The sequence below is a fragment of the Myxine glutinosa genome, chromosome 8, assembly GCF_964187855.1.
Source record: "Myxine glutinosa chromosome 8, kmMyxGlut1.1, whole genome shotgun sequence".
NCBI lineage: Eukaryota > Metazoa > Chordata > Myxini > Myxiniformes > Myxinidae > Myxine > Myxine glutinosa.
In genome coordinates this window covers 153,153,997-153,180,379 of record NC_136268.1, presented here as the reverse complement: position 1 = coordinate 153,180,379, position 26,383 = coordinate 153,153,997, and the positions used below count along the sequence as shown (strand labels likewise).

Genomic DNA, 26,383 nt, shown 5'->3' with positions numbered 1-26,383 from the left:
CAGACGGTTGTTTTCTCTTGACAGGTAGCAGTTTTTAAGGCCTAGAGAGCTTTGTGAACCTTTTCGCCCTGGCTGTTTTATTTATTCCCACTGGCTCGGCCTGGATCGGTGAAATGTATCTGTGAAATGTATTCACTGTGAAATGTATTCACTTGGAAAATCCAATATGGCAGCTTAAAGCTTTTCCAGAGTCGAATTAACCGGGGCCTGACTGTGCAAGCTGCCAAAATCAGTTATTAATTAGGAGCGATATGGGTTTTTCACTCCATTTAATGAGGTTAACAGAACCTTGACATAAACCAGTAATTTATTTTACTCCATAACATGAAAAGGGTTCAGCCAAACGATCGGCGTTCAAATAAATAAAATTGGTGTGTCAGTGATTGGCAAAATTCTGTGAGTGTCTGGAAACACTTACGAGGAGTCATCAAACTTGCTGCACAAGAATGAGGAGACCGAACTCGCATTGGCTGAATTTTTTTTGTTCACTGAATCGAGGCTCGTGAAAGAGCTGACATTTACTTCACAAACAAATCAACCAGACAAACAAAATATATAAAAAGAGGGAGCGGAAGACAAGATGGGGAGAGAAGGGGAAGCACACAAACACAACATTTGAGAGCAGGGAGAAGTGTGGGAGGGAGAGGGCTTGGGGGGAGGAGGCGTGGGAAGGGGGGGGGGGAGAGGTATAAAACACAAGGACACCAAGGACTTCCAGGACAGAAGTTGGTATTTTAAATAAATAAAAAAGTGTAGGATTTTGGGTGAAATTAGCGGGGGTAGAAAAGATCAAGGTTTTGGATGGGGGAAGATAAGAGATGGTGGTGAACAGCTGTTTTAAAGACCTGGAGGGTGGAGTGGGATTGAAGAGAGTGAAGGAGTTTGTTCCAGAGGTGGGAGAAAAGAGAAATGAAGGAGTGAAGGTGAGCAGAGAGTCTTGATTTTGGCAGTTTAACCATAAGAGGGTTGCAGGCAGATCTTGTGCGACCTGTAGGAATATTTCCGGGACAGAGCCCAGAGAGAGAGCTGGGGGGGGCAAGGCCAGAGAGGAGTCGGTAGAAGACGGAAAGACCACCAACCTGCCTGCGGTGAGTGAGTGAAAAGCCCTTGGAGTTAGCTTCATCGCGGGAGATTCCAATGATTCTGAACGCTTTGGTTTCAACAGCGTGAAGGCGAGCTAGGTGTGAGGCAGGAGCACCAGCCCAATGAGGAGAGCAGTTTTCCATTGAGCTGCGGATGAAAGCCTTGTATGTGGTGAGGAGCTCAGGTGTGCCAAGGAAGGACTTCGCACGACGGAGGATGCCCAGTTGGCGACTGGCTTTGGAGGCCAGATTTGAAATGTGGTTTTCCCAGGAAAGATCATGGCAGATAGTGAGACCCAAAAGCTTGAGTGACAGAACTTCTTGGAGAGGATTATTCAGAAAGTAGATGGGAGGGTTTTCCAGTCGGTCTTTTCGGAGAGATATAGTAAGAGTGTGAGATTTGTCAGGATTGAAAGACATGTTCCATTTGTTTGCCCAGTCTGTGATTTTGTCCAGGTCTGCAGAGAGTGAGGAGGCTGCAGACTGCAGATCTGAGGGATGAGGAATGGAGCGACAGAGAGTGGAGTCGTCAGCAAAGAGATAGAGAGGATTTTCCAGAGAGTCGGAGAGATCATTGATGAAGACCAGAAAAAGCACAGGGCCCAGAACACTGCCTTGGGGAACTCCAGCCTGAACAGGAAGAGGAGATGACAAAAACCCATTCAGGGCCACACGTTGACTACGACCAGAGAGGAAGTCCGCCAGCCATGCGTGGAGATTTCCATGGACCAGCGCAACAGAGACAGACCGGCGCAACAGAGACAGAAGACACAGACAGACCGGCTTAGCAGACAGACACCCACAGGCACGGCAGAGACAGTGTATGTATGCATGTGTGTGTGTATGCCTGTGTTTGTGTGTGTGTGTGTGTGTGTGTGCGTGTGCGTGTGTGTGTGTGTGTGTGTGTGTGTAGTGTGTGTGTATCTGTTTGTTTATGTGTGTATGTGTGTGTTTATGTGTGTGTCTGTGTTTGTGTGTGTGTGTGTGTGTGTGTGTGTGTGTGCATGTCTGTGTGCGTTTATGTGTGTGTATATTATGTGTGTGCCTGTGTGTATGTGTGTGTGTATATGGCTGTGTTTATGCGTGTGTGTGTGTGTGTGTGTGTGTGTGTGTGTGTGTGTGTGTGTGTGTTTATGTGTCTGTGTTTTTGTGGGGTAAAATGAGCGTATCTTTCATTAAACCAGCTGTTCACTACCATCTCTTATCTTCCCCCATCCAAAACCTTGATCTTCTCTACCCCCGTAGATACATCCCAAATCCACCTCTTTGAATCTCCGACTTCATTCCGGAAATTCCTAGCAATGTCCATTTGTTATATTCTGTGTACCACTCGCCCCCCCCCCCCCCCCCTCTCCAACAACCTCCAGCCCTCTCCCTTCCATAGATCTCCCGATGTCTCTGCTCTCTACTGTTGTGTTTGTGTGTTTCCCTCTCTCTGCCCCTCTTGTCTCCTGCTCCCTTCATTTTATGTTTTATGTGTCTGTTTGTCTTTTTTTGTGTTTAATGCGTTAGCTCTTACACGAGGCTCGACTTTGTATACAAAAAAAATAAATACCAAAGGCAGATAGTGAGACCTCAGCCGCATTATAAATGCGGAATTTGCATTTACGTTTATTTAAATTATATTATGGACGACAAAATGATAAATGTTTCATGATATTTGTTATATTATATCACCTTTATCTCTCAATATTGTTGAAATGAAGATCAAATAGCTGTATGTTGAAAAATGTTGAAAAAGTCAAAACTTTACATGGGTTGTACTTACTTTTTTACATGACTGTATATATATATATATATATATACAGTGCATTCAGAAAGTATTCAGACCCCTTCACTTTTTTCACATTTTGTTATGTTGCATCCTTGTGCTGAAATCGTTTAAATTCATTTTTTCCCTCATCAATCTACACTCAATACCCCATAATGACAAAGAGAAAACAGGATTTTAGAAAGTTTTGCAAATTAATTAAAATTAAAAAACTTTAATATCACATTGACATAAGTATTCATACCCTTTGCTGTGACACTTGAAATTTAGCTTGAAATTTTAAATTTATAAAGACGAGATTGAGTCTGTGTCTGCAGGAAAATAAGGACAATGGCTTCTTAGTAAAATTCTCAGAAAGGTATTCCAACCGCTGTGGGAAAGAAAATGAAGTGACGTTTCAGGCTTGAGCAGTTCATCAAAGCAAGAGCCCTCTTATTTTTATTTTTATTTTTTTTGTATACAAGATCGAGGCTCGTGAAAGAGCGAACATTAATCACACAGAAAGACAAACCGACACATAAAACATATAACATAGGGAGCTGTAGACAAGATGGGGAGAGAGGGGGAAGGACACAAACACAACATTTGAGAGCAGGGACCGAGAGACATGGAGACATCGAGAGATCTGAGAGAGGGCGAGGGCTTTGGGGGGGGGCATGGGAATGGGGCGGTGGGAGAGGTATAAAACATATGGACACTGCCAGGACTTCCAGGAAAGAAGTTGGAATTTCAAACAAGGTGGATCTGGGGTGAATTAGCGGGGGTAGAAAAGATCAAGGTTTTGGATGGGGGAAGATAAGAGATGGTGGTGAACAGCTGTTTTAAAGACCTGGAGGGAGGAGTGGGATTGAAGGGAGTGTGGGAGTTTGTTCCAGAGGCGGGAGAAAAGAGGAATGAGGGAGTGATGGTGAGCAGAGAGCCGAGATTTCGGCAGTTTAACCATCAGAGGGTTGCAGGCAGATCTTGTGCGACCTGTAGGAATATTTGGGGGACAGAGCCCAGAGAGAGCTGGGGGAGCAAGGCCGGAGAGGAGTCGGTAGAAGACGGAAAGACCACCAACCTGTCTGCGGTGAGTGAGTGAAAAGCCCTCAGAGATAGCTTCATCGTGGGAGATTCCAATGATTCTGAAAGCTTTGGTTTCAACAGCGTGAAGCCGAGCTAGGTGTGAGGCAGGAGCACCGGCCCATAGGGGAGAACTTGTAGCCTTGAGATTGTCCATGCTTGGCTACAATCTTCTGTCTGACCTCCTCAGCCAATTTTCTGGTTTTCTTTCTTTTCTAAATGCTCATTGCGGTACACACAGTGACAAAAAACAGCAGAATGACTCCTTTTCTCCATTCAAACTGGTTGAATGACTGATTTTTATATTGCAGGCACCTACAACTCACCATCGGTGAGGTCATTTCCAAAGTAAAGGAGAATCACCTGCTTGAAATCTAAATATTTCTCACAACTTCTAAAAGGTGCCAATAATATTGTCTGGGCCATTTTAGGATTTCTGTGTGGAATAAGCTAAGATTTAATAATTTTTTCAGCTTCTTTTGTTTTGTTCTACTGCAAACCAAAGAAATACAAATGTGGATACCAAAAGATTTTTTAATTTCAACAATTTTCTGGAATAAATGGTGCATTATTTGTAGTGCAAGGGGGCCAATATTTTTGGCCGTGACTGTATGTGTGTGTGTATGTATATATATATATATATATATATATATATATATATATATATATATATATATACATATATATATACATACATACATACATACATACATACATACATACATACATACATATATACAGACTTGGCATTTAATATGGAATACATATTTTTTTCTTGACTAGGGTTTACTTACCTCACTAAATCAATCTGGTGAGTTTCTTTTACACTTTGGTGATTTATTTGTTAAAAGAATCATGTCACTGATTATCTGTCGCAGCAAGAAGTCAACAACAGGATTATATCACAGGTGGCGTGGCAAAATGTACGGACAGGTGCATTTGATGATTGGCTTCACAGTCGGGTATACAAGGGTTGTTGCGTTCTGTATTAGTGGAAAACAACTGCTGCACATCTCCAAAAGTTATTGCCGCTTCCGCTGGAGATGGTCCGTCAACTCGACAATGCTGTTTGTCATGGAGTGGTGGCTTTACGAAATTACAGCATGAAACAGCGTGCTATTGCTCGGCAGTATGGCATCACTCAAGGTCAGGTGTCAACGATCCTGAAATGAAATGCTCAGAGGGGTGTCCCTACTCCAATACCGAGGCCAGGACGTCCCCGTAGAACCACAAGGAGGGATGATCGCCAGCTGCACCGGTTAGTCCGCAATGGCCGTACTAGGTCAGCTAATCGGCTTGGGGCTGAGTGGCAGCAACTGACAAATGTGCCTGTATCCAGAAGGCTATTCAACCAACGACTGGTTCAAGCAGGCGTCCCCTGAGAAAGCCACACCTGACCAGACAACACCGCCAGCGCCGATTGCAGTGGGCCAGAGAGCACCGTCAATGGCAACCAGGACACTGGAATCACGTGATCTTCAGTGACGAGTCTAGATTTCTGATCTATCGTCAAGATGGCCGCGTCCGAGTGCGCAGACAAGTGCATGAAGCCTACAACAAAGATTGTATAGTGCCAAGACTCCAAGCTGGAGGTGGTGGGGTGACCATTTGGGCTGCTTTTCATGCCGGGGGCAAAACTGACCTGGTTGTTCTGAATGGAAACCTGAACCAGTTCAAGTACAGGGCCATTCTGGAAGAAACATTGCTTCCATTTGCTCATGCAGCCTTTCGAGGAAACTTTGTCTTCCAAGATGACATTGCACACCCTCATCGTGCTCGCATGATCCAACACTTTCTTGCTGACCGTGGTGTCGATCATATGTAGTGGCCTGCCATGTCCCCGGATATGAATCCGATAGAGAACTTGTGGGCAGAATTAACGCATCAAATCGACAACTTGGACCAGCAGCCCACCTCTGTGCGTGAATTGCAGCAGACTATTGTCACTGCATGGCAAGCGATTTCTGTCCAAACCTTGGCAAATCTCGTGAACAGCATGCCTCGACGTGTACGTGCTCTCCTGAATGCTCGTGTGGGTTACACGAAGTACTAAACTGTAATTTTACTGTCCGTAATCCCAGTCGTAATTTAACTTTTGTTTTTGTTAAAAACATTTTTTGGCTAATGTGCAAAATAAAGAGGTACTTCTGGAAAACGCACAGAAGTTTAACACAGTACTGTCCGTGAATTGAGTTCGATATCAGTTTACATCACTTTCAAGGATCAATTTATTTGCTTCGAAATGTCAAATGTGGTTTTTGTTTCTTTTAAAGGTCACATTAACAAAATCTAGAATAATTTCAACATAATTCCAATGAACTTTTGGTTCTAAGACATCTTGAAAAGTAAGTTCACCCCCAGAAAAAAAATATTCCATATTAAATGCCAAGTCTGTATGTATGTATGTATGTATATATATATATATATATATATATATGTATATATATATATATATATATATATGTATATATATATATATATATATATATATATATATATATATATATATATATATATATATATATATATATATATATAATAATTCATTTATTTTGTATAGCGCTTTTCCAGAAGCCCAAAGGCGCTTTGACAGAGTGGAAAACATAATGCATAACAATACATGAAAACAACAATTGCAAAAAGACAAGAATCAATAGGGAAATATTTAAAGCAAAAGGAGGGAGAAGGAGAAGAGATAGTCAGGGGTTAAATGCTGTGGGTTGAATGTTGAATGCAGTGTTGAACAGGTGGGTCTTTAGTGATGTTTTGAATGTGGTGAGTGAGGAGGAGTCTCTGATGGTGTGAGGTAGTGAGTTCCAGAGGGTGGGAGCAGCGATGGAGAAGGCCCTGTCCCCCCAGGATCTGAATTTGGTCCGGATGGAGGGGGTCAGGAGGTTGGTACCAGCAGAGCGGAGGTTGCGGGTGGGAGTGTGTCTGGAGAGGAGGTCAGCCAGGTAGGATGGGGCCAGGTTATGGAGGGCTTTGTATGTCAAGAGGAGGATTTTGTACTGGATTCTCTGGGGGACGGGGAGCCAGTGAAGCTTGTAAAGGACGGGGGTGATGTGGTCACGGGTCCGGGAATGGGTGAGTAGACGGGCAGCGGAGTTCTGAATGTATTGGAGTTTATTGGTGATTTTTGAGGGTGAACCATAGAGGAGGCTATTGCAGTAGTCCAGACGAGAGGTGATGAAGGCGTGGATGAGGGTTTCTGCAGCCGTGGAGGAGAGGGATGAGTGGAGACGGGCAATGTTTTTCAGGTGAAAGAAGGCTGACTTTGTGATCTGTTTAGTGTATTTGTCGAAGGAAAGGGTTTGGTCAAAGATGACGCCAAGATTCCGGATGTGAGGGGAGGTGGATACTGGGATACCGTCGATGTTGAGGGCAAAGTTATGGGTGGATTTTGTGAGCGTTTTTGGGCCAATGATGATTATTTCAGATTTATCACAGTTAAGCTTGAGGAAGTTGATTTGAAGCCAGGATTTTATTTCAGTGATGCAGTTTGTCAGGATAGAGTGGGTGTCGGTGGAGACGGACTTGGTGGAGATGAAAAGCTGGATGTCATTGGCGAAGCAGTGGAATTGGAGACCATGACGGCGGATTAAGTGACTGAGGGGGGACAGGTAAAGGATGAAGAGGAGGGGGCCAATAACTGAACCTTGGGGGACACCTTGGGGGAGGGGAGCAGTGGGGGATTTGCAGTTATTGATGGAGATGAACTGGCGTCTGTCAGAGAGGTATGATTTAATCCAAGAGAGGGCAGTGCCGGTAACGTTAAAGGTGGATTCAAGTCGGGTGAGGAGGATGGTGTGATCGATGGTGTCAAAGGCAGCGCTGAGGTCGAGGAGGACGAGAATGTTGAGGTTGCCAGCGTCAGAGGAGAGGAGAAGGTCGTTGGTGATTTTGAGGAGAGCAGTTTCAGTACTGTGGTTGGACCGGAATCCGGATTGGAATGTTTCATACAGGTTATTGGCAGAGAGATGATGTTTGAGTTGAGTGGCTACAGCGCGTTCCAAAACTTTTGACAGAAAGGGTAGGTTGGAGATGGGTCTGAAGTTGTTTAGGGTGTCAGGGTTTAGACCAGGTTTTTTTAGAATGGGGGTAACAGCAGCAATTTTGAGGGAAGGTGGGACGATGCCTGTAGACAGGGTGGAGTTTATTGTTGCAATGATAAGTGGAGAGAGAGCAGGGAGGGAGGCCTTGACAAAGCTGGAGGGGATGGGGTCAAGAGTGCAGGTGGCAGTTTTCATTCCTATGAGGAGTTCAGAGAGGTCAGTAGGGGAGATTGGGGAGAACCGAGACAGGGGATGGCAGGACAAGGGGGGGCAGGTCAGAGGGTGCGGCGGTGGTCAAGCTGTTGTAGATGTTGTCAATTTTGCGTTGGAAGAAAGAGAGGAAGGAGATGCAGTTGTCTACTGTGAATGACTGGGTGGTGGTGTTCAGGGGGCGGAGGAGTTTGTTTATTGTCGAGAAGAGTGCTTTTGGGTTTCCGGAGCCAGAGTGGATAATTTGAGAGTAGTAGGCGGAGCGGGCGCGGGAGAGGACATCTTTGTAGTGTTGTAGGTGGTCCTTGTAGGCTTGGGAGTGAACAGTGAGACCCGTTTTATTGCGGAGTCTTTCAAGTTGGCGAGCACGAGTTTTCATCAGGCGGAGTTCAGGGGTAAACCAGGGAGCAGAATGGGTGAAAGAAACTGTTTTGGTTTTTACAGGCGCAAGCTGGTCAAGGCAGGAGGAGAGAGTGTGGTTGTAGTAGTCAGTGAGGTCGGAAGGGGTGTGGAGGTCAATGAAGGGAGAAGTGGACATTTTTTCAGAGAGGGTGGATGAGAATGAGGTAGGTGAAAGAGCGTTTAGCTTACGGAAGTTGATAGTGCGATAATGCCTTGGTGTTGGGGCGGGGATGTTGATGGTCAGAGTGATGGCTAAGTGGTCAGAGAGGGTGAGGTCGGAGCCAGAGAGATGGTGCAAATTTAATCCGGTGGAGCAGACAAGGTCCAAAATGTGACCACAGATATGGGTAGGAAAGTCGACATGTTGAGTGAGGTTAATGCAGGTGAGTAAATCAGTGAAGTCAGTGGTTATTGTGGAGTCAATGGAGTCCATGTGGATATTGAAATCACCGAGGAGGAGGATTGAGGGGGAGAGGGAACATAGCTGGGTCAGAAAGTAGGAGAAGTCAGACAGGAATGATGGGTGGGGTTTGGGAGGGCGGTAGACGACAGCCATGACTGACTGCGTGCGACCAGAGAGTTTAAAAGCCATGTGTTCAAATGATGGAGCAGATGCGATGGAGATTAGGTTGGTCTTGATGTCTTGACGGTGGATAACGGCAATTCCACCACCTCGGCCCTCCGAGCGTGGTTTATTGACGTAGGAATATCCATTGGGTGTGGTGAGGTTGAGTGTGTAGTAGTCCAGAGGTTGTTGCCAGGTTTCGGTGAGACAGAGAAAGTCCAGTTTGTTATCCAGGATGTATTCGTTCAGGATGAGGCATTTGTTGTTGAGGGACCGGGTGTTGAACAGGGTGAGCTTGATGTTGTTTTGAACAGCGGGGATGAATTCAGGTGATTTAGCCAGGGTTCGTAGGCAGGAGGTGCGATCGTGTGCATTGCTGTGACCAGGTGCACTGGGACGAAGAGTGAGAGTGCGCTGAGCCGACCAGAGGACGGGGATGGAGTGACCTGATTGCAAATAAACAAACTTACGACCGGAGCCACGGTGAATGTACCTGGGTCGTCGGAGGAGTCCATTTGATTTGATGGCAGAGATGCATGATGGGGTGTAGCAAGTATTGAGCAGAAGGAGCCTTGCGGCGGAGTACCGCAGAGCCATGCCAGGCAGGGGCAGAGATACGAGACGAGGCCAAGGTTGAGGAGGTGAAACAATGGTCCCAACCCATGAGAGCGGGCCCGAGGAAACGAAGGAGCCAGGTAGGTGAAGCCAGGAGCAGAGCCGGGACCAAGCAGAGGGCAGGCACGAGGCCAAGGTTGATCACGGCAAAGCGGCAAATGCAGCGGAAATCGACCGCCGACGCTACAAATCTAGATCACGGCGGGAAACCGCCACCAAACCGCTGCGATGGTCACAACCCACGAGAGCGCGCCCGAGGAAACAGCGAGCAGGCGAAGGAGCCGGGCAGGCAAAGCAGGGAGCAGAGCCGGGACTATGCAGAGGGCAGACTCAATGGCCAAATAATCCGCACGACCACCAAAAAAGAAAGCAACTGACAGTGGCCCGGTCGAAGAAGCGGCGAGCATGTGACGCCTGCGTCCTCTTCATACCGGACCGGAAGCGGAACCTTTGAGTAGATATATATATAGTTATCTTGTTCTTCTATCTCTATATATAAAAGAAAGTTTTAGTTTGTTTGTTTGTTTGTCTGCACGTGCTAATCTCCTGAACGGTGAAAGATAGGAGGAAACCTCTAAAACAAAAAATGTTGGGACAGGCCCCCAGGGAAGGTAATAGGCTGGTCGAGGCCACCTCGGCCGGGCTGGGCCCATTTCACAATTAAAAGCTGAGCTGAATTATCGTAGTCGATCTTCTACGGCCGCGAGTAAAAGCTGAATTATAGTAGTAAATTCATTCAAAAATAACCAAAAATGTCGGGACAGGCCTTGGTAAGGTTATAGGCTCAGTGGCGAGGCCGCCGAGGCCGGGTTGGGCCCATTTCGCAATTAAAAGCTGAGCTGAATTATAGTAGTCCATCTTCTACGGCCGCGAGTAAAAGCTGAATTATAGTAGTAAATTCATTCAAAAAGAATCAAAAATGTCGGGATGAGCCCCGGGAAGGTTATAGGCTTAATGGCGAGGCCGCCGAGGCCGGGTTGGGCCCATTTCGCAATTAAAAGCAGAGCTGAATTATAGTAGTCGATCTTCTACGGCCGCGAGTAAAAGCTGAATTGTAGTAGTAAATTCATTCAAAAATAACCAAAAATGTCAGGGCGGGCCCCGGGAAGGTTATGGGCTAGGTGGCGAAGCCGGCCGAGGCCGCCGAGGCCAGGCTGGGCCCATTTGGCAATTAAAAGCTGAACTGAATTATAGTAGTCAATCTTCTTCGGCCACGAGTAAAAGCTGAATTATAGTAGTAAATTCATTAAAAAAAGAACCAAAAATGTCGGGGCGGGCCCCGGGAAGGTTATAGGCTAGGTGGCGAAGCCGGTCGAGGCTGCTTCGGCTGGGCTGGGCCCATTTCGCAATTAAAAGCTGAGCTGAATTATAGTAGTTAATCTTCTATGGCCGTGAGTAAAAGCTGAATTATAGTAGTAAATTCATTCAAAAAGAACCAAAAATGTCGGGACAGGCCCCGGGAAGGTTATAGGCTAGGTGGCGAAGCCGGTCCAGGCCGCTTCGGCTGGGCTGGGCCCATTTCGCAATTAAAAGCTGAGCTGAATTATGGTTGTCCATCCTCTACGACCGCGAGTAAAAGCTGAATTATCGTAATCCATCTTCTACGGCCACGAGTAAAAGCTGAATTATAGTAGTCCATCTTCTACGGCCGTGAGTAAAAGCTGAATTATAGTAGTTCATCTTCTACAGCCACGAGTAAAAGCTGAATTATAGTAGTAAATTCATTCAAAAAGAACCAAAAATGTCGGGACGGGCCCCGGGAAGGTTATAGGCTAGGTGACGAAGCCGGTCGAGGCCGTTTCGGCCGGGCTGGGCCCATTTCACAATTAAAAGCTGAGCTGAATTATAGTAGTCCATCTTCTACGGCCACGAGTAAAAGCTGAATTATAGTAGTAAATTCATTCAAAAAGAACCAAAAATGTCGGGACAGGCCCGGTGAAGGTTATGGGCTAGGTGGTGAGGCCGGTCGAGGCTGCATCGGCCGGGCTGGGCCCATTTCGCAATTAAAAGCTGAGCTGAATTATAGTAGTCCATCTTCTACGGCCGCTAGTAAAAGCTGAATTAAAGTGGTAAATTCATTCAAAAAGAACCCTGGCAACGCCAGGTGCATTCGGCTAATATATATATATATATATATATATACATATATATATATATATATATATATATATATATATATATATATATATATATATATATATATATATATACACAGACTTGGCATTTAATGTGGAATATTTTTTTTCTTGACTTGGCCCCGGGAAGGTTAAAGGTTATAATATCAATCGTTCATATCAATCTGGTGAGTTTCTTTTGCACTTTGGTGATTTATTTGTTAAAAGAACCATGTCACTGATTGTCTGTCGCAGCAAGACGTCAACAACAGGATTATATCACAGGTGGCGTGGCAAAATGTACGGACAAGTGCATTTGATGATTGGCTTGACAGTCGGGTATACAAGGGTTGTTGCGTTCTGTATTAGTGGAAAACAACTGCTGCATGTCTCCAAAAGTTATTGCCACTTCCTCTGGAGATGGTCCGTCAACTCGACAATGCTGTTTGTCATGGAGTGGTGGCTTTACGAAATTACGGCATGAAACAGCGTGCTATTGCTCGGCAGTATGGCATCACTCAAGGTCAGGTGTCAAAGATCCTAAAACGAAATGCTCAGAGGGGTGTCCCTCCTCCAATACCGAGGCCAGGATGTCCCCGCAGAACCACAAGGAGGGATGATCGCCAGCTGCTCTGGTTAGTCCGCAATGGCCGTACCAAGTCAACTAATCGGCTTAGGGCTGAGTGGCAGCAACTGACAAATGTGCCTGTATCCAGAAGGCTAGTCAACGAACGACTCGTTCAAGCAGGCTATCGTGCCAGGCGTCCCCTGAGAAAGCCACGCCTGACCAGACAACACCGCCAGCGCCGATTGCAGTGGGCCAGAGAGCACCGCCAATGGCAGCCAGGAGACTGGAATCACGTGATCTTCAGTGACGAGTCTAGATTTCTGGTCTATCGTAAAGATGGCCGTGTCCGAGTGCGCAGACAAGTGCATGAAGCCTACAACAAAGATTGTATAGTGCCAAGACTTCAAGCTGGAGGTGGTGGGGTGACCATTTGGGCTGCTTTTCATGCAGGGGGCAAAACTGACCTGGTTGTTCTGAATGGAAACCTGAACAAGTACAGGGCCATTCTGGAAGAAACATTGCTTCCATTTGGTCGTGCAGCCTTTCGAGGAAACTTTGTCTTCCAAGATGACAATGCACGGCCTCATCATGCTCGCATGATCCAACACTTTCTTGCTGACCGTGGTGTAGAGCATATGGAGTGGCCTGCCATGTCCCCGGATATGAATCCGATAGAGAACTTGTGGGCAGAATTAACGCATCAAATCGACCACTTGGACCAGCAGCGACCTCTGAGCGTGAATTGTAGCAGGCTATTGTCACTGCATGGCAAGCGATTCCTGTCCAAACCTTGGCAAATCTCGTGAACAGCATGCCTCAACGTGTACATGCTCTCCTGAATGCTCGTGGGGGTTACACGAAGTACTGAACTGCAATTTTACTGTCCGTAATCCCAGTCGTAATTTAACTTTTGTTTTTGTTAAAAAAAAATTTGGCTAATGTGCAAAATAAAGACATACTTCTGGAAAACGTACAGAAGTTTAACACAGTACTGTCCATGAATTGAGTTCGATATCAGTTTACATCACTTTCAAGGATCAATTTATTTGTTTCGAAATGTCAAATGTAGTTTTTGTTTCTTTTAAAGGTCACATTAACAAAATCGAGAATAATTTCAACATAATTCCAATGAACTTTTGGTTCTAAGACATCTTGAAAAGTAAGTTCACCCCCACAAAAAAATATTCCAAAAATAAATGCCAAGTCTGTATATACATATATATATATATATATATATATATATATATGTTGTCAGTTGTCCAATAGTCTGCTGATGCAGCAGTAGAGGTACTGGGACGACTGGAAAGGTTGATGCGGTGGGCAAGAATGGGATTTAAAGCAAGAAAGTCGAGGAGTGTGGTCGTGAGACGAGGAGTGGTGGATAACATGCACAGGTTTGAGCTGGGAGGGGAGGTGGTTCCATCATTGGTGGAGGCCCCTGTGAAGAGTTTGGGAAGATGGTATACAGTGGAGTTGAATGATGTGGGAAGAGTGGAGGAGGTCAGAAACAAGCTTTTGATAGGTTTGAAGAGGATTGATGGATGTGGTTTGCCACGTAAGTTGAAGGTATGGTGTTTGAAGTTTGGATTGATGCCATGAGTGTTGTGGCCATTGATGATGTATGATATTGCGATTGGGCATGTAGAGAGGATGGAGATTGTGGTGAGCGGGTTTGTGAGGAGGTGGTTGGGAGTGCCACGCTGTTTGACGAACATTGCCTTTTATGGTCAGGTTGGAAAACTCCAGTTTCCCTTGACATCATTAACCGAGGAGTTTAAGGTGGTGAGGGTGCGGGAGTTCATGATGTTGCGGGATTCAAGTGATGCAGTGGTAAAGAATGCTCTCCCAGAGAAGAAGGGAAGTCGGAAGTGGAATGCAAGAGCAGAGGTGGACGCGATGGAGGAGCGGTTGCAACAGGAGGAGGTCATGGGGATGGTACAGCACGGGAAGCATGGGTTGGGGTGGATGAAGCATGAGCGATGGGGAAAGGCATGTGTGAAAGAGAGGAGGAAGATGGTTGAGAGGGAGGTGAGAAGAAAGGAAGAGGAGAGATTTGTTAAAGCAGTCGGTCAGGCACAGCAAGGTGCTTGGACTCGGTGGGAAGGTGTGCAGGTGAGGATGTTGAAGTGGCAAGAGATTTGGACGATGGAGCCAATATTGTTGAATTTCCTGTTGCGGGCAATGTATGATGTGCTTCCGTCACCAGTAAACTTGAGATTGTGGGGGTTGTTGGAGGAGGAGAGATGTTATTTGTGTGGAGGTGTGGGAACAATACAGCATGCACTGAGTGCATGTTCAGTAGCATTGGCAGCAGGACAATACAGGTGGCGACATGATCAGGTGCTGGCGGTGGTGGTGCAGATGGTGCAACAAGAGGTGCTGAGGTCGAGAGAGAGAGAGAGAGAGAGAGAGAAGAGTGGAGAAGGAGACTGATGGGGGAGAGGTGTGGTTTGTCAAGGAGGGCCAAGTGGTAAGAGGTGGAAAGAGGAGGAGGAGGTGGAAAGCAAGAGGGCTGTCAGATGCTTGTGATTGGCAGGTGGTGGCAGACCTAAAGCCACAATTGGTATTCCCAGAGGAGATCTGTGTGACAAGGTTGCGGCCTGACATTGTCATTTGGTCAGGTGCAACAAGACAGGTCATCTTAGGGGAATTGTATGTACCTTGGGAAGAGAACATGGAGGAGGTGCACGATATGAAGAGAGGAAAGTACAGTGAGCTGGAGGCAGAGTGCCGGGAGAAGGGTTGGCGAGTTTCGTATCAGCCATTCGAGGTGGGGTGTAGAGGGTATATTGGAAATTCCTTTTCTGCATTTCTTGCTCGGCTTGGAGTGTGTGGGACATAAAGAAGGTGGATGTGTGACAAGGTGGCCCAGGTTGCCTTGAAAGACTCATTTTGGATTTGGAGGAAGTTTATGGAGGCACGTCGAACGGTGTAGGTTGAGGTTACGGAATAGAAATGGGTGTGTGTGTGTGTGTGTGTGTGTGTGTGTGTGTGTGTGTGTGTGTGTGTGTGTGTGTGTGTGTGTGTGTGTGCGTGTGTGTGTTGCAGGAGTGGGTCATGAGTGGGTGTGGTTTTGCATGTTTGCATGAATGGTGCATGTTGGTAAGGGTAGGTGGTTGGTTGTGTGTGGTGTTTTTGTTTGTTTGTTTGTTTTTGTTCCTATTATTATTTCTTATTTTGTGTATATGAGTGAGTGAGTGAGTGCGTGAGGGTGTGTGTTTTTGCATGAATGAATTTTTGCATGAGTGTGTGTTTTTGTATGTTGAGTGGTGTAGGTTGTAAGGGTAGGTGGTTGGTTGGTGTTGTGTGTGGATGTGTGTATGAATGATCTGGTGTGTTTTGTTGGTGAGTGGTGAAGGGTATAAAGGTGGGTGTTTGAATGTTCCACCATGTTTGTTTGGTGTTGTGGATTCTGGATGTGGAGGTGTTGCTGTTGTCGTCTGCGTTCGCACTGGCTGAGGGTGGGGGTATGTACGCATCCAGGTGTAGTTGCTGCATGTGTATGTGTATGTGCCCCTGCTGGCCCACCTTAGCTGACCGTATCGAGGTTGAAGGGCCAAAACGGGATGATGCTGACGACCTCGACTGAGGACCCGGTCAGTGCGGCACACTTGTGACCAGGTGTGTTTTGAACTTATATATGTATGTATATATATATATATATATATATATATATATATATATATATATATATATATATATATATATATATATATATACACACACACACACACACACGGAACCCGTTAATATGCGACCCATTAATATGCGATTTCGGATAGCACACGGTACCCAAAAATTTTGATAAATTAGTAGGAAAAAATCAAAAAATGACAAGAATCGAGCACGCAGTACATTGTACACGGCAGCCGCCATCTTGATTTTTTTTAAATCACGCGCGTAAAGGTTCGCTCTCATAACACCAACATAACGATCATAACACTTCTGGTTTACTTAACATTTCACAAGTTATTATTAATATGATATTGACACGAGTGTTTATCTACGTAAGCTGATTTAACCTTTCATCTCCACTGGCCGGGCCCGGGAACTGCAAAGTGTCAAGACGCATTGACACCTGACACCTGTCTCTCTCTCCCCGACTCATCTCAGTCAGTGCTTCCCTTATAAATATGGCATCCTGTTCAACTCAAATCATATCACCTTCAGTTTCTATGGCGTTTACATCATTTGCATCACTTGAAAACGTTTTTTTCGAGCAATCGAATCCAATCGGCCCAATCCAATCGCCATCGTGTTCTTCGCGCAAGACAAAAAGAAAAACTCGAGCTCCACGATGCAGGAAAAGCTGGATGCGGTTACGCGAGTACGGAACGGAGAGACCCAGGCTCAGGTTAGTTTTCTATTTAAAGGATGCTTATTTTATGATACAGTATTTTATTATCCTATTTATGATGTTTTATACACTTTTACTATTAAACCTTGTATTTTTTCTTGTTCAGGTGTGTAAAGCTCTAGGAGGTCTGAACGAGTCTACACTCCGCGGGTGGCTGGAGAAGGAGGATGAATTGAGCTTTTTCGTCGACTCAAGTCACAGTGGGATGTTATCGACAAGTCGAAGTTTGATGCTCTTGATAGCGACGAGGCTGGTGCAGGTAGTTTGAGTGCATCAGAGAAAGCATGGCTGGAATCTCGCCGTACTCTTGTTGTCCATAACCTTCAACAACACCTGGAGACTGTCCAGCCTCGTGAAGACTACCTAGAGTTCGCGAGACTCACACTTTGGCTCCTGGGAGAGGATATGGACATTGGTACAGGATTTTGTGCTCCCGGTGCTCATCACCGCGCGAGATGGATGGCAAAAGGGATTTATTGTCTTAAAATCTTTGGATTTCGCCCTCAATTCCACATGAGCAAGCGCGAGATGGACTCATTGCGACGAATTTGTTTGTTTGTTTGTGCAATCTATGCAAGCTTCTGGTTTGCAGCACCTTTGGCGACAGCTGCTCATACAAATGACTTATTAATGCGACAGCTGATCGAAGATTACCAACAAGTTGACAGCAAAATTGCCAAAGTCGCAGAAAATAAATTGCGGCTGCACTTGTGGTACCGAAGTGAGGACCTTGCAGCACTGCCTTTGTTCAGCGATGACAGCACTGATGAAGATAAGGGGGCTATCGTCAATGCTCTGCACAGAGATCCACTCCCAGTTGAGGGGTCAATATATGGTTGAACCCCCAAAAAATTGATACAAAAGGTTTTTCAATGGATTCTGGTACCATTGGGCATGCTAAATAACATACTAAAAATCTAGTAACATGTGACTTCCGGAAAGGGGTCATTTTCAAGATGGCGTCCAAGATGGCCGCCGGGAGCTTAAAATGGCCATATCTCAATTATTATTCAACCTAGAAAGGTGGTTTTGGTGTCTAACCCTAGGTTTTAGGGCCCAAGGAATCCAATTGAATCAATAAAATTACCATCAGTTAATTATTTATTGACAAGTCCAAGATGGCATCCCAAGGTGACATCCTGATCCACTAAAATGGCTCTGTCGAATAGTAGTCAACCTAGAGAGATTTTTTCAGTGTGTATACCTAGGTTTAAGGCACCCAGGAAATCATCAAAATTACTTAAATAAGCACAAAGTAATCAGGTAATCCAGTAAGCCAGGTTTACCAGCCCATGAGGCATTTGTTGTCTTATACAGTTAGTCGCTATTCATCGTCATCCTCCGACTCACCAGCTAATGAACCAAGTGTGTGTTTCAGATTGGAGATAAGAGTGTAATGTGTCTACACCACTGCCACCTGTGACTCCAGTCCACAGTATTCAGTGATCATTACAGTACAAAGCTTGAGAGGTTATGGCAAGGGACAGACTATTTTATATTGGGGAGGGGGGGGGGGGGGGGGGACTGAAAAATCTGACAAACAATTTATTTTCATCTCAAAAGGAATAAGTATATTATTTGGTACATGTATGCATAAACAAAATCCATATTTTTTAGACATTTCCAAAAGAAATGTACACTTGTAATGCTCCAGACAGTCTCTTGAAGGTCATTCATTGTAACTGCTCCACTGCCTGCAAGACACTCCGCTGCTCTTGTAGACGATATGGACTACCATGTACTACTGCCTGTGGACCGTGCTAACTTGAAGAATGTGACAATCCACATAACAAGTTTCTTCCAGAGGAGTCGGAGGATGACGATGAATAGCGACTAACTGTATAAGACAACAAATGCCTAATGGGCTGGTAAACCTGGCTTACTGGATTACCTGATTACTTTGTGCTTATTTAAGTAATTTTGATGATTTCCTGGGTGCCTTAAACCTAGGTATACACACTGAAAATATCTCTCTAGGTTGACTACGATTCGACAGAGCCATTTTAGTGGATCGGGATGTCACCTTGGGATGCCATCTTGGACTTGTCAATAAATAATTAACTGATGGTAATTTTATTGATTCAATTGGATTCCTTGGGCGCTAAAACCTAGGGTTAGACACCAAAACCACCTTTCTAGGTTGAATAATAATTGAGATATGGCCATTTTAATCTCCTGGTGGCCATCTTGGACGCCATCTTGAAAATGACCCCTTCCCAGAAGTCAGATGTTACTAGATTTTTAGTATGTTATTTAGCATGCCCAATGGTACCAGAATCCATTGAAAAACCTTTTGTATCAATTTTTTGGGGGTTAGGTGAGTTTTTTTCGTATATTGACCCTACTACAGAAGATGTTCGACGTATGGCTCCAAACAAGATCCCTGAGTTCCGGAACCTTTCCGTGGCACAGTTTGTCACACAGCGCTCGCTCAACCTCTTTGTCACTTCATTTGTCACAGGAGTTCCTGACGGCCGCAGTAGACACATGGTTCGAGCGTGATGACGACATTGCAGCGTGCAAGACTGTTCGTGCACTGAAGGCGGTGAACGACTGTGCAGAACGTGCAGTCAAATTGGCTACTGACTTTAATGAAGTCCTTATCAAGAATGACAAGCAGCGCCAGCTCCTCCACCAGGTCGTTGAGCATCACCGGAAGCTTCTGCCAACCAGTGCCACTAAAAATCAACTGGTCAAGAGCACCAAGTAACACTGATGGCCTGACTGCCCTGGCACCATCGTTTTGTTACTAAACAGATTTTGTTTTTAAACACTGTTTTTGTTTTTGTTTGTGTTAAAAGAATGCAGTTTCACATTCACAATTATTTAAATAAAGCGTGTTTGATTTTGGACTCGATGATGTTGCTCATGGGGGACTTTGGGGCCATTTGTGGGTCAATGGGGATGATGTGTTTTTTTTTATATGAAAGGACTTATTAGAATTTGGGTCCACATGGAGGGTGGTGTAGATTTGAAAAGAATTGGCCCAGAGAGAAAAAAAGTTTTGGACACCAGAAATATCAACGAATCCAGTCTTGCAGAGTACGTTTAGAGGGTTGTGGGAGACCACTTACTCTTATTGGATTGCCCTAAGATTTTTACTGTTTCATTTTTTCATCAAGCCACCTCAAATGAGTGTATGTGCGATATACAATGCAAACATTTAATTTTTCGGGCCACCCTGCTTGGCAGCCATGAACTCTGTATGAAATGTTTGTGGTCATTAAGGGTAGTATTGTACAAGTCAAGGTTTTCAAGTTCTGGCCTGGTCTGTCAAAAAATTTTGCCCTTCCCATCCAATTTTCATCATTGGCATGAATAGTGGACTTGCGCTTCCGAAGGGCATTATGCACAATTAACTTCGTAAGACCCATTGGGACAGAAATGTTACAAACCTCTGGCATCAATTAACCCATTTCACTTTGGAGGTCAGTTCGCTCTTTACCTTAAGCCATTTTTATTCCAACTGAGTGTCAATACCTGCTGAACACTTTTATAAAGCATGTGATGTTTTGCACTTTGGAGAAGCATATCCACATGCTGGATGCGTCGAAATGGGTTGTAAGTGTCAGTGTCTTTGTGTCTTAATGAAGTCGCTTTTCTCATACTTTGCCACCATTGCTGAAACATCTTTCGCCACTTCTAAGCTGAAGCATAGTGTAGACCAATCAATCTTAGGATATTATACAGAATCTCCAGGGAATGCGAAGCTCAAGAAAACTTTTGTTTGCAAAAGTCTTGTTGACTGTTTTCTGAGACATTCAAGATATACACTTACCAAAGGAGTGCAACTATCAACTCGGTGTTACATCAGAAGACTGCAGTTGTGCATGAGCAAAACCCATCAAACACCGACATGGCACAATTACTCCTTCACTCTGGCAATATCTTGGATCTTGTATACATTATTTTTCAAGCGAACGCATGTTGGAATGGGGTTCAATATTATTGAACCCCATTCCAACAAATTGGCCCACTGGTAGCAATATCATGCAACCAGTGTGCCAAATGATGAAGTTGGCCCACTGGGTGCATCATTGCGGCAGTGGTGTGGATGCACTGCTGACTCGGGTGTCGCAATACATTAAGAGTGGAATTTTGGAATTCAGCCAGGATATCCGTACTTAATGGCCGACTCTTTTCAAAAGTGGCTTGTGGGATCTTTAACTTCCACCAGTAATTGCTAGCAGACACAACACGCGGTTTAACACCCCTCCGACGGGTGGCGCACTCATTGAGGCAATGTCCTGCCTGCGAAGCATCAGAATGACTTTTATAGTCGGGTCGGGAATCAAACTGACACTAGACAGCTCCAAAGCGAGTACCTTAGCTTTGAGTTAACCTGTTACCTCAGGGGCCATTGGAAATATCGTTTAGATTTTGCTTTTCCACCCGCTCCATAAGCTGCGTCCATTAGACTTTTTTGTTTTTTTATACTATAATAAGCATTGACTTCATGGAGACTGTATTGTATTGTAAATATTGATGCTGTGAAGGCTGCTGTCCTTAGATATTCGCATAAATATATATTTTTAACATCATGGCTACTTATCCTTGTTTCACACTCATAAAGGTGTATGAAAATGCTGACTTGTTGGAAATGTGACTGCGAGGTTATTAGAACCGTACATACTGTATATTCGGTGTTGGAGCGACGACTGATTTGGGATGGTAACTTCTAGCCAAAGAAACTGCTAAGCCACAACTGACGTCCTGTATGGAGCATGATGCACAGACATATATCGGTAGAAAATAAATACCGTGAAATGGGGTGAATAGGGACAGCAAGGTGAATAGGGACAGCAAGGTGAATAGGGACAGCAAGGTGAATAGGGACAGCAAGGTGAATAGGGACACAAACTGAAAAAAAGTTCGGAAACTTTTTTCGCTGAAAATTGATAACCAGACAGATGTGTTGATATTTGGGTTGAAAGTGTTCTCTTGTTGTTTTAAAAAGCAACTTATAGTCCCTATTAACCCCATATGTGGGTTAAATCGGAATAAATAGGATTTTTATGGCTGTCCCTATTCACCCCGTTTTACGCGTGAATAGGGACAGTCACTAATACAAAAAAATAATAATCAAGAAACAATCCTGAGTTTCCAACGTATTGCTAAATTGATAGCTCAGATGGATGCACATAATATGCACCCATAATATAAACCGCGGTGCCAATGAAAAAACATATGGGATAAAAAGTTTCTCCAAACTGTCTCTATTTCTTGATTATTATTTTTTTGTGTTAGTGACTGTCCCTATTCACGCGTAAAACGGGGTGAATAGGGACAGCCATAAAAATCCTATTTATTCCTATTTAACCCATATATGGGGTTAATAGGGACTATAAGTTGCTTTTTAAAAAACAAGAGAACACTTTCAACCCAAATATCAACACATCTGTCTGGTTATCAATTTTCAGCGGAAAAAGTTTCCGAACTTTTTTTCAGTTTGTGTCCCTATTCACCTTGCTGTCCCTATTCACCCCATTTCACGGTGTATATATATATATATATATTTAGTCATATGGTGCTGGACTGGCAGAATAGCCTGGAGTTATGCACACTCTCCCCTGAATTTGAAACGCGACCCAACTATAAACTGCCATTTTGAATTTTTAAATTTGTTTTTTAAAAATGTAATTTTTTTCTTAAATTCAAGATGGCGGCCAAAGCACATGACTGATGACGTCATCGTTTGCAAATATTTTTACCCCATCGTTATGTAAACATATATTTCAAGTGCATATTTTGGTTTGTTTAAAAAAAATTAGAAAAAACATTCTGAATGCTTTTCCAATCGAAATTGGAAACTGGAAATATATGTTTAGATACTGATGGGGGGGAAATATTTGCAAACTATGACGTCATCAGTCATATGCTTTTGGTGGCCATCTTGCATTTAATGGAAAAATTCAATAAATTCAAAGAAATTCCAAATCTCTGGAGGGAAGATTGGGATTCACGCACACTCCGTTGATTTTCCTGCATCTGAGTGGAGACCCATCCAGGATTATAACCCCAGCCAATAAACTGCTTCGCAGAACCAACACCTTGTACAAATCATGGTGCATGAGCATGATTATATTGTGCTACAAAAATTATTATTATTTTGAATTTTTTTTAAAAAGAGAGTTACATACAAAATGATGCAAACCTTATGGACATTGGCAGAGGGATTGAGGATAGAACAGACAGGCAAATAATGTTAAATTAAACCTCGGAGTTATTCTTAAATGTGCTTATGAAGTGGGAAATAGTGATTCATGTGTTATTTATTAATATAAATCATCAGAGTAAGCTTTGTTGTGATATTGTTTACCTGTTTGCCCACATTACCGTTGACAGATATCGACGAGTGCCAGTTGGAGAACGGAGGCTGCGACCATGTATGCAGAAACACGGTCGGCAGTTTTGAGTGTAGTTGCCACAAGGGTTACAAGCTGCTTACCGATGAGTGCTCATGCCAAGGTTTGTGCCTTAAGTACAGCTACATTGTACACATTTAGGTTTTTGTCACATTTTACTGTAGAATCAAGGGAATAAGTGGACTACTTTGATAAGATAATAAGAGAGGCCGGATGTTTGAGCATGAACATGCAACGAAAAACTTTTTAATGGGCACGACAAGAAAGTAATAGATGCGACTTCATGGATTTGCAGAAAAATAAGATGGCAAAGACTACAAATGGTGTAAGTTTTGAACGTGAAGTGACACTTGATTTTTATGAACAAGTTGCCCAACCGTCACCCCGTTGCCATTGTTTAGTTGCCCAACCGTCACCCCGTTGCCATTGTTTAGTTGCCCAACCGTCACCCCGTTGCCATTGTTTAGTTGCCCAACCGTCACCCCGTTGCCATTGTTTAGTTGCCCAACCGTCACCCCGTTGCCATTGTTTAGTTGCCCAACCGTCACCCCGTTGCCATTGTTTAAATACTATAAGAAATGGGGCCAAGTCCCTCCTGACTTTTTCCTGTTTACTGTTAAATGCATAGCTTGGCCCTTTGTAAGTCATCTCTGTTGATGGTTAGATATTATTTTTCTTATAGACGTGAACTACTTCCTGAACTTTCACATCAATCGTTTTTGTATACAAAATATAGGCTCATGGAGGAGTGAGGTGACGGAGGGTAGATTGGAATCTATAATATTAAAGGAGCTCGGTCTTGGCGTGCTGCCAAGTTTCGGGAACTGATTGGCGTGGTGACGAGGAGGGGAGTGTCGTTGAAGCTGAAGGGAAAGGTGTATGCTGCATGTGTGAGAAGTGTTATGATTTATGGGAGCGAGACATGGGTAATAAACGTAGAGCAGCAACGAAGGCTGGAAAGGGTGGAAATGCGAATGGTTCGACGGATGTGCGCAGTATCGTTGAGAGAGAGGAAGACAAATGATGAATTGCGAAAGATGATGGGAGTGGAGCCTGTGATTGATGCTGTGAAGAGGAACAGGTTGAGATGGTTTGGTCATGTGTTGAGGAAGGATGAAAGTGACTGGTTGAGAAGAGTGATGGAAATGAATGTAGAAGGAAGTAGAGGACGGGGAAGACCGAGAAAGACTTGGCTAAAGATGGTGGAAGAAGAAATGCGGGCAAGGGGGTCAACAAGGAGAGATGCAGAAAATAGGACAAAATGGAGAAGATTGTCATGGGGGACCGCAAGGCTAACCCCGCTCTAGCAGGGAAAATGGCCTTAAAATGCCTGTTGTTGTTGGTGTTGTTGTTGGTCTTGGCGTACTGCGTGCATGTGTGTATCCATCCGCCAACAATTGTCCTATAGCGAATGCAATTGCTAATCAAGCAATAATCGGTACCCCTCACACAATTGGCAGTGTTATCAATCAGATGCCAGTCAAGCTGAAAACAGTATAATATAATTGATTAAGGTGAGGACAGGTGGGCCGCTTTCAATTTTAATTGAAACAAAAAGTCTTTCTCCCTCCTCTTCTTCACTTATAATAATGGTGAGGCCCACTCGATCCCGTTTCTCATATAGATTTATATTCAATGCTTTTTTTTTTTTTCCAACATTTCCATTTCATTCATATAACAGTAATACATCACCCCAGCAAACAGTATTTCTGATTACACGCCGCCTTTTAAGCATCACAAAGCGGCCGCTCTACTTGCAACAAATGTGAGAAAAGGATAGGAACAAAAAAGCAGCTGATAGTTCAATTAATTTATTTGCATGATTTTTAAAGGGTTAAAGTTAATTTTTATTTATTTTCGGTCAAAGCAATATAAAAGGAGCACGCTCTAGGGGTGCATGTGTGTGGGTTGTGTGGGTTGTGTGTGGGTTGTGTGTGTGGGTTGTGTGTGGGTTGTGTGTGGGTTGTGTGTGGGTTGTGTGGGTTGTGTGTGGGTGATGCTGATCTATTGGAAACGAATTCCTTTCTAACAGCTCATTGGAACTGTGTTATCTTGTCGTGTACTAAGAATAGTGTATTGGGACAACAGTGCAATTAATAAGAAATAAGAATAATGCAATTAATCCTGGTGGCGTCTGGTCAAATCTGTTTCTGGTGTTTGTTCCCCTTCCATTCCCTCCCTTAACTCAAATGGCCACACAGCTGACACCGCACGTGAAAAAGCCGAATTCCTCAACTCTGTGGTTGCCTCAAAATCTTGTGTCCCGAACCGATCTCTCCATTTACCCACCTTTCCCAGTCGAACCCAGCTGCTCCTGGGCTCTGTGTCTTTCTCTCCTCACAAGGTGGAGAAGTTTTTGTCAAACCGCGACTCTGATTCTGCAACTGGACCAGACGGCATCAGCCCATGCGTCCTAAAATCCTGCTCTGCCACTCTATTTCACCCCTCTTTCTGTTCTCTTCACCCACTCTTTTGCTCAAGGTCATCTGCCATCTGCTTGGAAATCAGCCAACATTACCGCTTTACACAAAAAATGTGCAAAAACAGATCCTTGCAACTACAGACCTATCAGCCAATCAATCATCGCTTCTGACATCAAATCCTGACTCTTCTCCAATGGCTTGATCACTGATCATCAATTTGGTTTCAGTCCAGGTCACTCTACTCTGGACATGCTGCTTCTGCTGTCTCAAAAATGGATGGAGGTCCTTAATCCCAAACAGGAAATCAGAGCTGTCTCCCTTGACATATCACGCGCCTTCGATACGGTCTGGCACCCCGCTCTGCTCACCAAACTCTCCTTCTGTGGTATCCATGGAAATCTCCACGCATGGCTGGCGGACTTCCTCTCTGGTCGTAGTCAACGTGTGGCCCTGAATGGATTTCTCTCATCTCCCCTTCCTGTTCAGGCTGGAGTTCCCCAAGGCAGTGTTTTGGGCCCTGTGCTTTTTCTGGTCTTCATCAATGATCTCTCGGACTCTCTGGAAAATCCTCTCCATCTCTTTGCTGATGACTCCACCCTCTACCGCTCCATACCTCATCCCTCAGATCGGCAGTCTGCAGCCTCCTCACTATCTGAAGACCTGGACAAAATCACAGACTGGTCAAACAAGTGGAACATGTCTTTCAATCCTGACAAATCTCACACTCTTACAATGTCTCTCTGAAAAGACCGACTGCACAACCCTCCCATCTACTTTCTGAACAATACTCTCCAAGA

General features: G+C 44.4%; 1 protein-coding gene across 4 annotated transcripts in view; it reads left to right on the top strand.

Moving 5' to 3' along the window:
- The window catches only part of LOC137433036 (signal peptide, CUB and EGF-like domain-containing protein 2), a 398,204-nt gene that overhangs the window by 195,823 nt on the left and 175,998 nt on the right, over positions 1–26,383 (top strand). For all 4 annotated transcript variants that reach the window (XM_078783854.1, XM_068125439.2, XM_068125442.2 and 1 more), the window contains one exon: positions 23,144–23,266. In XM_078783854.1, the coding sequence (XP_078639980.1) occupies positions 23,144–23,266 (123 nt within the window). The remainder of the gene's footprint in view (positions 1–23,143; positions 23,267–26,383) is intronic.